Genomic DNA, 14,453 nt, shown 5'->3' with positions numbered 1-14,453 from the left:
CTGTCTTGGCCAGTCAACGGCCAGGGAGGGGGATTGAATTGGTGGCTAGTGAATGGAGTTTGTGGCAGGGACTGAAGACAATATTATCAGTTTTCCCAATACTTAACTAGAGCAAATTCCTGCTCTTCCAATACTGAATATATGTGCAACCTAATGTTGACCAGGGTTAAAGCTCAATGTGGTTAAAAATCTGAAAGCAATATGCATGTGTGAATGACCACTTAATCAACAGAAATGATACAGTATTACAGCAGAATTTGTAAAAACAATTTGTTCACCTTTGAGAACAGGACCTATCCAGTGCTGGTGAGAGTAGAAGCTCTGTGCTTACAGTGCAATATGGCCTATGGGGCATATTTTCACATATTTGTGTCCAAGCACAATAACTTGTTTATAACTAATACAACATAGGGTTTTTAACCAAAATTACCATGTAAAATGGGAAAAGTCTAGCTTTGTGACATGTGAAATACCATAAGAAGCCATCAGCTACAGGTAATTGTGAAATAGCAACCAAACTCAACATCACGTGCTGTACTATAACACAGGCTGTTAACAAGGGTAAAAGGAAAAGGTGCACTGTTCAATGCAACAGGTGTTGGACATACAATTAACAAAACAACTGGTAGCACATGCAATCAAAATAACATGGTAAACATGAGAATAAAAGCAAAATGCTGCAGATGCAGGAAATCTGAAATAAAAACAAAGTGCTGGAGTTACACAGCAGGTCTGGCAGCATCTGTGGAGAGAGATACAGAGTTAACGTTTCAGGTCTGTAACCTTTCATTAGAACTCCTCGGTTCTGTGTATCTGCTGTCTCCCCAGCACTTTGTTTTTATTTTATGGTAAACATGAGGATTTAATGCCTGCACTATTTTAATATCTTGAAGAAATATAGCATAATCTCTGTCTGAAACAAGAAATTAATCTTACTGGCTAAAAGGCTTCAGTAATCTTAAATCAATACTTACAGAATTCATGGAATATATTAGCTGCAGCACGATTAATTGATATTAGTTCTGCAGTAGAAATGCCTAGACTCCCCCTCAAAGCTTAAAGAGAATGAGTTAAGCAAATTTGGATTTGTTTGTTCACAGACAAATGGTGATCATTTCTTTCTATTGAGTCTTCATCAGTACTTGCTCTATATTAGTACCAAACAGTGGTCATTTCAAATTAAAACAGAAATGACATTCAATCTTTAAAACTGTCCCATTAACCTTACATTGTTACTTTCAAATGTAATGGATCATGAAGTAATTACTGATTACCTCAAAAGCTGCATCGCATCTACAGCAAAGAAACAGGCCATTCAGCCCAACTGATCTATGCTGGTGCTTATGCTCCACACAAGCTTCCTCCCATCTTCAACTAACCCTATCAGCATATCCCTCTAATCCTTCCACCCATATGTACTTATCTATCTTCCCCTTGAATGCATCTATGCTATTTGCTTCAACAACTCTGCGGTAGTGAGTTTCACATTGTTACTACTGTCTGAGTAGAGTTCCTCTTGAATTATGTATTGGATTTATTAGTGACCATCTTATATTTATGACTTCTAGTTTTGAACTCCCCTACAAGTGGGGACATTTTCTCTACATCTACCCTATCAAACCCTTAACATCGATCATGTCATCCCTCAGCCTTCTCTTTTCTACAGAAGGGCCCCAGCCTCTTTAGCCTTTCCTTAGAAATATATCCTCTCAGTCTGGTATCATCCTTGTTGACATTTCTTGCAGCTTCGCCAATGAAACTATGCGCCTTTTATAATATGGAGACCAGAGTGGTGCACAGTACTCCAAGTTTAACATAACTTCTCTGCTTTTCAATTATATCCGTCTGGAGATAAACCCCAGTGCTTCATTTTCCTTTTTTTTTTAAAATGGTCCCTAGTTTAGTTTAGAGATACAGCACTGAAACAGGCCCTTCGGCCCACCGAGTCTGTGCCGACCATCAACCACCCATTTTTATACTAATCCTGCACTAATTCCACATTACTACCACATCCCCACCTGTCCCTATATTTCCCTACCACCTATCTATACTAGGGGCAATTTATAAAGGCCAATTAACCTATCAACCAGCAAGTCTTTGGCATGTGGGAGGAAACTGGAGCACCCGGAGGAAACCCACGCAGACACAGAGAGAACTTGCAAACTCCACACACACAGTACCCAGAATTGAACCCGGGTCGCTGGAGCTGTGAGGCTGCGGTGCTAACCACTGCGCCGCCCTATTAATCTGTTACTACATTTAGTGATGTGAATGTGTACCCCTACTTCCTGTTGTTCCTCTAACTCACAGATTACCCAAGCACTATATGAAGTCTTAATTCTTCCTCCAAAAATGCACCAACTCTCACTTATCTATATTGAAATCCATCTGCCAATTACACATCCATTCTCCAAGTTTATCATCCTCTTACATTTTTTTTTTGTGTTAACTACACTCCAATTTAGTATTATCCGTAAATTTTGAATTTGTACTTTGATTCCAAAGTTAGTGGTTCCAACACCAATCCCTTTAGAGCAACACTATCCTTTGCCATTCTGTAGCTACACTTAACCCCTTACTCTCTGATTTCTAGCCAACTTGCTATCTATTCGGCTGCCTATCCTGACTCCACAGACCCATGACTAAGGTCAGAGAATACCATGCAGTATCTTACTGAAGGTCTGTTGAAAACCCAATTATATCTACTACATTACCGTTGTCTTCACTGTTAGTCTTTCAAAGAATTCAATAAGGTTAAGCACAACCTTCCCTTTTGAAAGCTGTGCTATTACATTTTCGGTTTCCAGATGATTTTCAATTACATCTTTAAAACACGATTCCACTATTTTTTCTGTCTCAATGTTAACTGGTGTAGAGTTTCCCCAGACTTGTTCCATCTCCTTTTTGCCTTAATTATGATCACCAGCATAGCAATTTCATTGGTGACCCTGTTTTCCATGTTATATGCATTTGGAGATGTGCTCTTCAACACCATGGATCATGGGTCATTTTAAATTGAACCTCTCCAAAGCCCATGCTCTTCCAAAGGTAGTGGGAGGCGGTGGTGTAGTGGTATTGTCACTGGACTAGTAACCCACAGACCCAGGGTATTTCTCTGGGGACATGGGTTCGAATCCCACCACAGCAGTCGGTGGAATTTTAATTTAATTAATAAATCTGGAATTAAAAACTAGTCTAATGATGGCCATGAAACCATTGTCGATTGTTGTAAAAACCCATCTGGTTCACTTTAGGGAAGGAAATCTGCTGTCCTTACCTGGTCTGGCCTACACGTGACTCCAGACCCACAGCAATATGGTTAACTCTTACATGCCCTCTGAAATGGCCGAGCAAGCCACGCAGTTGTATTCTAACCGCTACGAGGTCAATAACAAATGAAACCGGATGGACCATCCAACATCGACCTAGGCACTGGAAACAACAACGGCAAAACCAGCCCTGTTGATCCTGAAAAGTCTTCCTGACTAACATCTGGGGGCTTGTGCTAAAGTTGAGAGAGCTGTCCCACAGACAAGTCAAGCAACAGCCTGACAGTCATACTCATGAAATCATACCGTACAATGTCCCAGACACCGCCATCGCCATCCCCGGTTATGTTCTGTCCCACTGGCAGGACAGACCCAGTACAGGGGGCGGTATACAGTCGGGAGGGAGTTGCCCTGGGAGTCCTCAACATTGATTCCAGACCCCGTGACGTCTCATGGCATAAGGTCAAACATGGGCAAGGAAACCTCCTGCTGATTGCGACCTACCACGCAGCTAATGAATCAGTACTCCTCCATGTTGAACAGCACTTGGAGGAAACACTGAGGGTGGCAAAGGTGCAGAATATACTCTGTGTGGGACATTTCAATTTCCATCACCAAGAGTGGCTCAGTAGCACCATTACTGACCGAGCTGGCCAAATCCTAAAGGACACAGCGGCTAGACTGGGCCGGCGTCAGGTGGTGAGGGAACCAAAAAAAGGGTAAAATATAGTTGACCTCGTCCTCACCAGCCTGCCCACCGCATATGCATTTGTCCATGACAGTATAGGTAGGAGTGACCACAGCACAGTCCTTGTGGAGACAAAGTCCTGTCTTCACATTGAGGATACCCTCCATCGTGTTGTGTGGCACTTTTTTGGCCTCCTTATCTCGAGAGACAATGGGTCTGCGCCTGGAGGTGGTCAGTGGTGTGTGGAACAGCGCCTGGAGTGGCTATAAAGTCCAATTCGAGAGTGACAGGCTCTTCCACAGGTGCTGCAGAAAAACTAGTTTGTTGGGGCTGTTACACAGTTGGCTCTCCCCTTGCGCTTCTGTCTTTTTTCCTGCCAACTGCTAAGTCTCTTTGACTCGCCACACTTTAGCCCCGCCTTTATGGCTGCCCGCCAGCTCCGGCGAACGCTGGCAACTGACTCCCACGACTTGTGATCAATGTCACAGGACTTCATGTCGCGTTTGCAGACGTCTTTAAAGCGGAGACATGGACGGCCGGTGGGTCTGATACCAGTGGCGTGCTCGCTGTACAATGTGTCTTTGGGGATCCTGCCATCTTCAATGCGGCTCACATGGCCAAGCTATCTCAAGCGCCGCTGACTCTGTAGTGTGTATAAGCTGGGGATGTTGGCCGCCTCGAGGACTTCTGTGTTGGAGATACGGTCCTGCCACCTGATGCCAAGTACTCTCCGGAGGCAGTGAAGATGGAATGAATTGAGACGTCGCTCTTGGCTGACATACATTGTCCAGGCCTCGCTGCCATAGAGCAAGGTACTGAGGACCTGTGTGGCACAGTACCTGTGTGGCACTACCATCATGCTAAATGGGATAGATTTCGAACAGATCGGGCAACTAAAAACTGGACATCCATGAGGTGCTGTGGGCCATCAGCAGCAGCAGAATTGTACTCAACCACAATCTGTAACCTCATGGCCCTGCATATCCCTCACTCTACCACTACCATTAAGCCAGGGAACCAACCCTAGTTCAATTAAGAGTGCAGAAAGGCATGCCGGGAGCAGCACCAGGCATATCTCAAAATAAGGTGCCAACCTGGTGAAGCTACAACCCAGGACTACTTGCGTGCCAAACAGCGTAAGTAGCATGCGGTAGACAGCTAAGCAATCCCACAACCAACGAATCAGATCTAAGCTCTGCAGTCCTGTCACATCCAGTCTTCAATTGTGACAGACAATTAAACAACTAGAGGAGATGGCTCCACAAATATCCCCATCTTCAATGATGGGGGAGCCCAGCACATCAGTGCAAAAGATAAGGCTGAAGCATTTGCAACAATCTTTAGGCAGAAGTGCCGAGTGGATGATCCATCTCGGCCTCCTCCTGAAGCCCCCAACATTACATGGCAGGATCCCCAAAGACACAGTCTTGAGCCAATTCGATTCATTCCGCGTGATATCAACAACTGAAGACAGTGGATACTGCAAAGACTATGGGCCCTGACGACATTCTGGCAATAGTACTGAAGACCTGTGCTCCAGAACTTGCTGCACCCATAGCCAAGCTGTTCCAGTACAGCTACAACACTGGCATTTACCCAGCAATGTGGAAAATTGTCCTGTATACAAAAAGCAGGACAAGTCCAAGCAGGCCAATGACCACCCCATCAGTCTACTCTCAATCATCAGTAAAGTGACGGAAGGTGTTATAAACAGTACTATCAAGTGGCATTTGCTTAGCAATAACCTGCTCACTGACGCTCAGTTTGGGTTCCGCCAGGGCCACTCAACTCCTGACCTCATTACAGCCTTGGTTCAAACAAGGACGAAAGAGCTGAACTCAAGAGGCAAGGTACCTTTGACATCAAGGCAGCATTTGACCAAGCATGGCATCAAGGAGCCGTAGAAAAATGGATACAGAACTGGCTTGGACATAGAAGACAGAGGGTATTAGTGGATGGGTGTTTTTCTGAATGGAGGAATGTGACTAGTGGTGTTCCGCAGGGATCAGTGCTGGGACCTTTGCTGTTTGTAGTATATATAAATGATTTGGAGGAAGATGTAGCTGGTCTGAAGTTTGCGGACGACACAAAGGTTGGTGGAGTTGCGGATAATGATGAGGATTGTCAGAGGATACAGCAGGATATAGATCGGTTGGAGACTTGGGCGCAGAAATGGCAGATGGAGTTTAATCCGGACAAATGTGAGGTAATGTATTTTGGAATGTCTAATGCAGGTGGGAGGTATACAGTAAATGGCAGAACCCTTAGGAGTATTGACAGGCAGAGAGATCTGGGCGTACAGGTCCACAGGTCACTGAAAGTGGCAACGCAGGTGGATAAGGTAGTCAAGAAGGCATACTGCATGCTTGCCTTCATCGGTCGGGGCATAGAGTATATGTTGCAGCTGTACAGAACCTTAGTTAGGCCACACTTGGATTATTGCGTGCAATTCTGGCCGCCACACTACCAGAAGGACGTGGAGGCTTTGGAGAGGGTACAGAAGAGGTTTACCAGGATGTTGCCTGGTCTGGAGGGCATTAGCTATGAGGAGAGGCTGGAAAAACTCGGATTGTTTTCACTGGAACAACGGAGGTGGAGGGGCGGCATGACAGAGGTTTACAAAGTTATGAGCGGCATGGACAGAGTGGATAGTCAGAAGCTTTTTCCCCAGGGTGGAAGAGTCAGTTACTAGGGGACATAGGTTTAAGGTGCAAGGGGCAAAGTTTAGAGGGGATGTGCGAGGCAAGATTTTTACACAGAGGGTGGTGAGTGCCTGGAACTTGCTGCCAGGGGAGGTGGTGGAAGCAGATACGATAGCGACGTTTAAGAGACATCTTGATAAATACATGAATAGGAAGGGAATAGAGGGATATGGGCCCCGGAAGTGCAGAAGGTGTTAGTTTAGGCAGGCATCAAGATCGGCGCAGGCTTGGAGGGCCGAATGGCCTGTTCCTGTGCTGTACTGTTCTGTTCTTTGTTCAAAACTGAAGACAATGGGAATTAGGGGGAAAACCCTCTGCTGGTTGGAGTCATACCTAGTGCAAAGGAAGATGGTTGTGGTTGTTGGAGGTCAATCATCTCAGCTCCAGGACATCATTGCAGGAGTTCCTCAGAGTAGTGTCCTAGGCCCAACCATCTTCAACTGCTTCATCAATGACCTTCCTTCAATCATAAGGTCAGAAGTGGGGATGTTCGCTGATGACTGCACAATGTTCAGCACCATTCACGACTCCTCAGATACTGAAGCATTCCGTGTAGAAATGCAGTTGTTAATCTGAGTTCTTTTTGCCTTCAGTCTGGTTCAGTAAATATACCGAGTCGGATGTGTAGGTAAAATCAATTACCTTATTTGCGCAGTCGTCAGCGGACTTACTCTGAGAACAGCGGCACTGACTCCACCAGAGTCTGTCGGGTCCCCCCCCCAGAGTAAGTGAAGTTTTTGATACAGGTACTACTGTTTATACATTAAGATTCATGCTACACCGCCTTGTTTAACCAATCAGTGCGATACAATTCGACTTCACCCACGTGGTGACATGCAGTACATCTGTTACTGAGGTTACAATACACTCCATTCTCAATACATACTTGTTACTAATAAAATATTGTTTTGTACCAGCAAGATAAAACAAAGCGGATAAGCAAGCTAATTAACAAGAGCATAGGAATCATCAATAACCATGCTGGTCTCACTCCCTACATGGATCATGAGTCAGTCTCTACCCTGTGACAAGTAATTGCGGCGCATCCTGCTATCTCTATTAGGTGTACATTCCTGAGTGTTTCGTGCCGTCTGCAGCAACATCAAGTAGTGGCAGTTCACGAAGATAAGAGGGGCCTAGCACTTCTTATCACTCACACAGGGATGGACATCCTTTGATTCATATGAGTCCATCTACTTCAAACCACAGGGAGTCATACACTCAGGCCATGAAGAACAGATGTCCTTGCAATTACCAGTGTCCGCTAGTCTTTACTGTCTCACACGCTCTGCCTTTACTTTTAACTATTTCATTGTGGTTTCTGCCACTTAAAATCAAAGCTCAGCAAAGCTACTATTCCTAACTTGGCTATATTTCCCATTAAGCATAGTGCCATACCTTTCTGCTCACTTCCACACAGTAAGACCTGGACAATATCCAGGCTTGGGCAAAGTGGCAAGTAGCATTTGCGCCACACAAGTACCAGGCAATCACCATCTCCAACAAGAAAGAATCTAACCACCTCCCTTGATATTCGATGGCATTATGATCGCTGAATCCCCCATTCTCAACATCCTGGGGGATTACCATTGACCAGAAATTGAACTGGAGTAGCCATATTAACACCATGGCTACAAGAGCAGGTCAGAGGCTAGGAATCCTGCAGCGATTAACTCACCTTCTGACTCCCCAAAGCCTGTCCACCATCTACAAGGCACAAATCAGGAGTGTGACAGAATACTCTATACTTGCCTGGATGGGTGCAGCTCCAACAACACTCTAGAAGCTCGACACCATCCAGGACAATGCAGCCTGTTTGATTGTCACCCCATGCACAAACATTCACTCGCTCCATCACCGATATACAGTAGCAGCAGTGTGTACCATCTACAAGATGGCACTGCAGCAACGCACCAAGGCTCCTTAGACAGCACCGTCCAAACCGGTGACATCTACCAACTAGAAGGACAAGGGCAGCAGAGTCAAGGGGACACCACCACCTGCAAGTTCCCCTACAAGCCACACACCATCCTGACTTGGAACTATATCACCATTCCTTCATTGCCGCTGGATCAAGATCCTGGAACTCTCTTCCTAACAGCATTGCTGGTGTACCTACCCCACATGGACTGCAGCAGTTCAAGAAGGCAGCTCATCACCACCTTGTCAATGGCAGTTAGGGATGGGCAATAAATGCCAGTGATGCCCACATCCCATGAAGGAATGAAAAAAACATATGATCTGCCCTCCAACACTATGTTAACGGTTATGTAGTTCCTCTCAAATTGCTCTATTTATGTTGTATTTGACTGTTCTGTTCTTCCTTTGACTCTTCCCTTTAACTTCAGGTTCCTCAAAGCTCTATCCTCTTTCTCATCTTCAGACAAATGGCCTCCTGCTGCTCATTCAACTTCTTTCAGATCACACACTCAGCACTCTCAATTGGTCTTCCTGCAGTTCAATGGCTCAATCCACCTTATCCATGCCACTGATTAGAGCAATAAAATTCTTATTCCTTTTGATTCTTCAAAAACAGTTTTATCAAGTCTTTCACAAGGCTAAACGACAATCAGGTTTTACTTCTCTGAACCCCAACCCTTTTGTCAGAAGGCCAAGAATGTCCTCCCTGATAGCAAAAGAAGCACCCTTATCTCCATCATTGCTGAAACTGCCTCCAAGAAACCTATTAGCTTTCCTTCCTTACCATTTCTGTCTTTCCTTCCTTCTACAATAATCAGGCTTTCCCATAACCACTTGTGTTCATTGCAAGCTTTTTTGAACTCCAAATAAACTGATCTTGAACAGGCAAATTCATTGTTTAGACTCTGTGGGAAATACTGCACTCATTCTCTTTTTCTGCTGGACATTTTCATTGTTTTAAAAATGCATATTTACTATAACCTTTTAAATCCAAAGACACTTTTCCCCAGACACATTGCTTTGTTGAATTAAATATTTGTGTGGAGAATGAGATACCTGGAACCTCCCTACCATAGTGAGAAGTAGACAAACTGAATCACGAATGCCCAAAATATGCTGTATATTACAATTAAGCAACTATTATGCAACCATATCACGCCACAAATAAACTCAAACAGATGCAGACTGTGCATTGTAATTCTCTGCAAAAGTATGGAATCACTTTGCAAAAGTGTGGAAATACATTTTTGCAGTATTTAAAATAAATACACTAGGCAACTCCATTTATGCCTCTCAATTCATTGATCTATCCTCTCCCATATTTTTGTTGATTTTATCCTTACAAAGGGATGTTGACAGTTCAGTGATCCAAATGCTTGTTCTAGGATTGATTCTTTTTGAAGTCTTGATAATTATCTTCAAGACCTTTCCCAACATAAATTCTAGGACTTAATGTTCTTGTCTGAACCATCCAGTTGATAAAGTCAGTTCTCACACCCCCCTTTACAAAAATGTGTCAACATGTCCCTGAGCTACAAAGATAACTGAGAAAGCCCAAGAGGAAATACTGAAAACACAAGAAATGCACAATATCTGCTACAGAGAATGTTAAATGTTTCAAGTGGAGACCCTTTATCAGAGCGGGCACAATATGAAAAGGATACAAACACCCTGGCTGCGTCTCAGAGAAGTTCTACTAATCTCGGTGCTCCGAACAATAGGAGATAGCACTTCTTTACTCAGTTGTCTAAAATAGAAAGTTCAGCAAGTTTAGAAATCAATGTTCAGGCTTTAAAAGTAATTGCGAAAGTTCTTATTGCTATACAATTCAAACTAATTTCACTACGCAATATTTTCCCATGCTATTGAACAAAATATGCGATGTGTTCAGCGAGGATCTTTTCTAAAATAGAAACTGACACCAAATGAAGATCAAACTAGAGTTTACAAAAAAATATCACTAGGAAGAGAATATGTTGTGCCTCCCTCCAAACCGTTCTCCCAGGATTCCACACTACCTTGCACTCCAAATGTCCCCTTCCTTCTCTCTGGATCAACCCTCCACCCCGCACCTCTTTTCCCCCCCCCCACCAGTCCCCCAAATTCACATCCCTCTTCCCCTACCTATCCTGCTACCACACACACCCGATCACCACTCTCCCGTGCCCTGTCTCTCCCTCTTTAACTCTCTTCCCCTCACTCCAACCCTCCTCTCTTCCCCTCACCCCCGTTCCCACTCTCTCTCCCCCACCCCTCCACTTTCAAATCCTCCTTCCCGGTATCTCCCCCACTCCCCCTCCCATTCTCCCCTGCCCCCACACCCTCCATTCCTCCCCAGTACACCATCCTCCTGCACTTACTCCCCCTCCATGGCCTCCACCCCCCCCCACCACAACCCCTCCTCGGCATCCACCCCCCCCCACAACCCCTCCTCGGCCTCCACCCCCACAACCCCTCCTCGGCATCCCCCCCCCCCCCACCCCTCCTCGGCCTCCCCCACAACCCCTCCTGGGCCTTTCCCCCCGCCCCCCCACCCACGACCCCTTCTCAGCCTCCACCCCCTCCACCCACGACCCCTCCTCGGCCTCCTCCCCCCTCCCCCACGACCCCTCCTCGGCCTCTTCTCCCTCCCCCCCCCCAACCATGACCCCCCCTCGGCCCCCCCCCCCAACCATGACCCCTCCTCGGCCTCTTCTCCCCCCCCACCCCCAACCATGACCCCTCCTCGGCCTCTTCTCCCCCCCCCCAACCATGACCCCCCCTCGGCCTCCCCCCCCCTCCCCCAACCATGACCCCTCCTCGGCCTCTTCCCCCCCCTCCCCCAACCATGACCCCTCCTCGGCCTCTTCCCCCCCCTCCCCCAACCATGACCCCTCCTCGGCCTCTTCCCCCCCCCTCCCCCAACCATGACCCCTCCTCGGCCTCTTCCCCCCCCTCCCCCAACCATGACCCCTCCTCGGCCTCTTTCTCCCCCCCCCCCCCCCCCACCCACGACCCCTTCTCGGCCTCCACCCCCGCCCCCCCCCACCCACGACCCCTTCTCGGCCTCCACCCCCGCCCCCCCCCACCCACGACCCCTTCTCGGCCTCCACCCCCGCCCCCCCCCACCCACGACCCCTTCTCGGCCTCCACCCCCGACCCCCCACCCACGACCCCTCCTCGGCCTCCACCCCCGCCCCCCCACCCACGACCCCTCCTCGGCCTCCACCCCCGCCCCCCCACCCACGACCCCTCCTCGGCCTCCAACCCCCCCCCACCCATGACCCCTCCTCGGCCCCCCCCCCCCAACCATGACCCCTCCCCCCAACCATGACCCCTCCTCGGCCTCTTTCCCCCTCCCCCCAACCATGACCCCTTCTCGGCCCCCCCCAACCATGACCCCTCCTCAGCCTCTCCCCCTCCCCCCCCCAACCATGACCCCTCCTCGGCCTCTTCTCCCCCCCCCCCCCAACCATGACCCCTCCTCGGCCTCTTCCCCCCCCCCCCCAACCATGACCCCTCCTCGGCCTCTTCCCCCCCCCTCCCCCAACCATGACCCCTCCTCGGCCTCTTCCCCCCCCTCCCCCAACCATGACCCCTCCTCGGCCTCTTTCCCCCCCCCCCCCACCCACGACCCCTTCTCGGCCCCCACCCACGACCCCTTCTCGGCCTCCACCCCCCCCCACCCACGACCCCTTCTCGGCCTCCACCCGCGCCCCCCCCCCCACCCACGACCCCTTCTCGGCCTCCACCCCCGCCCCCCCCCCCACCCACGACCCCTCCTCGGCCTCCACCCACGACCCCTCCTCGGCCTCCAACCCCCCCCCACCCACGACCCCTCCTCGGCCCCCTCCCCAACCATGACCCCTCCCCCCAACCATGACCCCTCCTCGGCCTCTTTCCGCCTCCCCCCAACCATGACCCCTTCTCGGCCCCCCCCAACCATGACCCCCCCCCCAACCATGACCCCTCCTCGGCCTCTCCCCCTCCCCCCCCCCAACCATGACCCCTCCTCGGCCTCTCCCCCTCCCCCCCCCCAACCATGACCCCTCCTCGGCCTCTCCCCCTCCCCCCCCCCCAACCATGACCCCTCCTCGGCCTCTCCCCCTCCCCCCCCAACCATGACCCCTCCTCGGCCTCTCCCCCCCCCCCCCCCAACCATGACCCCTCCTCGGCCTCTCCCCCTACCCCCCCCAACCATGACCCCTCCTCGGCCTCTCCCCCTCCCCCCCCCAACCATGACCCCTCCTCGGCCTCTCCCCCCTCCCCCCCCCAACCATGACCCCTCATCGGCCTCTCCCCCTCCCCCCCCCCAACCATGACCCCTCCTCGGCCTCTCCCCCTCCCCCCCCAACCATGACCCCTCCTCAGCCTCTCCCCCTCCCCCCCCCAACCATGACCCCTCCTCAGCCTCTCCCCCTCCCCCCCCCAACCATGACCCCTCCTCAGCCTCTCCCCCTCCCCCCCCCCCAACCATGACCCCTCCTCAGCCTCTCCCCCTCCCCCCCCCAACCATGACCCCTCCTCGGCCTCTTCCCCCCCCCCCAACCATGACCCCCTCCTCGGCCTCTTTTCCCCCCCCCCCAAACCATGACCCCTCCTCGGCCTCTTCCCCCCCCCCCCAACAATGACCCCTCCTCAGCCTCTTCCCCCCCCCCCAACAATGACCCCTCCTCGGCCTCTTCCCCCCCCCCCCAACAACCATGACCCCTCCTCGGCCTCTTCCCCCCCCCCAACAATGACCTCTCCTCGGCCTCTTCCTGCCCCCCCCCCAACAACCATGACCCCTCCTCGGCCTCTCCCCCTCCCCCCCCCCAACCATGACCCCTCCTCAGCCTCTCCCCCTCCCCCCCCCAACCATGACCCCTCCTCAGCCTCTCCCCCTCCCCCCCCAACCATGACCCCTCCTCGGCCTCTTCTCCCCCACCCCCCCCAAACCATGACCCCTCCTCGGCCTCTTCCCCCCCCCAACCCATCCTCGGCCTCCACACCCACCCACCAACCCATCCCCGACCTGCACAACCCCCAACCAACGCCCGCCAACCCCTCCTCGGCCTCCCTATCCCTCCCCCCACCTCTTCCTCCCCCCGCCCCTCAATTTCGCCGCCCACCCCGTGCCCGAAGTCCAATCCAGGTCCAAACCACATCTCTGGCTGGCACTTAGGCGCAGGCCAGCCTTCCTACCTGTCTAGCGAATCCAACCACGCTTTCGCCATGATGAATACCGGTAAACTACCGTGTCCTATCAGTTAAAAGCAGCCACCAGCAAAACTAAACCCATCATCAGGTCAGCGCGCAGCTCAACCGCCGCCTCATTCAGGGCCAAGAGGTAACGACTTCCCTCCGGAGCTCGGCGCCAAACTGGGCGCCCTCTACCGATAGCGAGCAGCCTGACTCACATTTCACACACTTTACTGTTTGTATGGGGAAGTGTTTGATGGATCTATTTGGAAGAGAAGATAGTCCTGCATTCTACTTGCCACAATGGCATTATCTGTAGGAGGACTCAATAATACAAGTTAATGTTAAGCATGTTGAGATTCAGACTGCAAAGTGCTCACCAATATGATGAGATATTCTTCCTGAAGTTGACAAATACAGGGGCCAATAGGAAATTAACATTTCCCATATCTCTGATCTCACTCCTTTCCCTGATCCCTCAGACATCCATCTACAGCATGATACTACCCACAAACACATCTTCCCTTCGCATAAACAGCAGGCAGGTGGGGGAATTGTGGAGCCGAGGGAGACAGGGGTCTGTGGATAAAGGGGGTCTGTGCTGGAGGGCGGGGATGGTTGGGGGAGTGTAGGGTGGCAGAGAAGAGAGAGGTCTGTTGCAGGGGAGAAAGAGAAGGGTCTGGCATGGAAAGGGTCTGGCATTGAGGTACTGTT

At 50.3% G+C, this 14,453-nt stretch overlaps 1 protein-coding gene across 1 annotated transcript in view; it reads right to left on the bottom strand.

Moving 5' to 3' along the window:
* The window catches only part of nup107 (nucleoporin 107), a 67,475-nt gene extending 53,579 nt beyond the window's left edge, over nt 1-13,896 (bottom strand). Inside the window, exons 1-3 of the mRNA XM_068050499.1 lie at nt 13,743-13,896; nt 10,244-10,326; nt 975-1,055 (exon numbers count right to left, since the gene is read on the bottom strand). Of these exons, the coding sequence (XP_067906600.1) occupies nt 975-1,055; nt 10,244-10,326; nt 13,743-13,774 (196 nt within the window). The 5' untranslated portion in view covers nt 13,775-13,896. The remainder of the gene's footprint in view (nt 1-974; nt 1,056-10,243; nt 10,327-13,742) is intronic.
* Between the last annotated feature and the right edge of the window lie 557 nt (nt 13,897-14,453).

Source organism: Heterodontus francisci, chromosome 18, assembly GCF_036365525.1.
Source record: "Heterodontus francisci isolate sHetFra1 chromosome 18, sHetFra1.hap1, whole genome shotgun sequence".
In the NCBI taxonomy this organism is placed as follows: Eukaryota; Metazoa; Chordata; class Chondrichthyes; order Heterodontiformes; family Heterodontidae; genus Heterodontus; species Heterodontus francisci.
The sequence above is the reverse complement of the archived record's forward strand: the minus strand, read 5'-3'. Positions and strand labels throughout refer to the sequence as shown.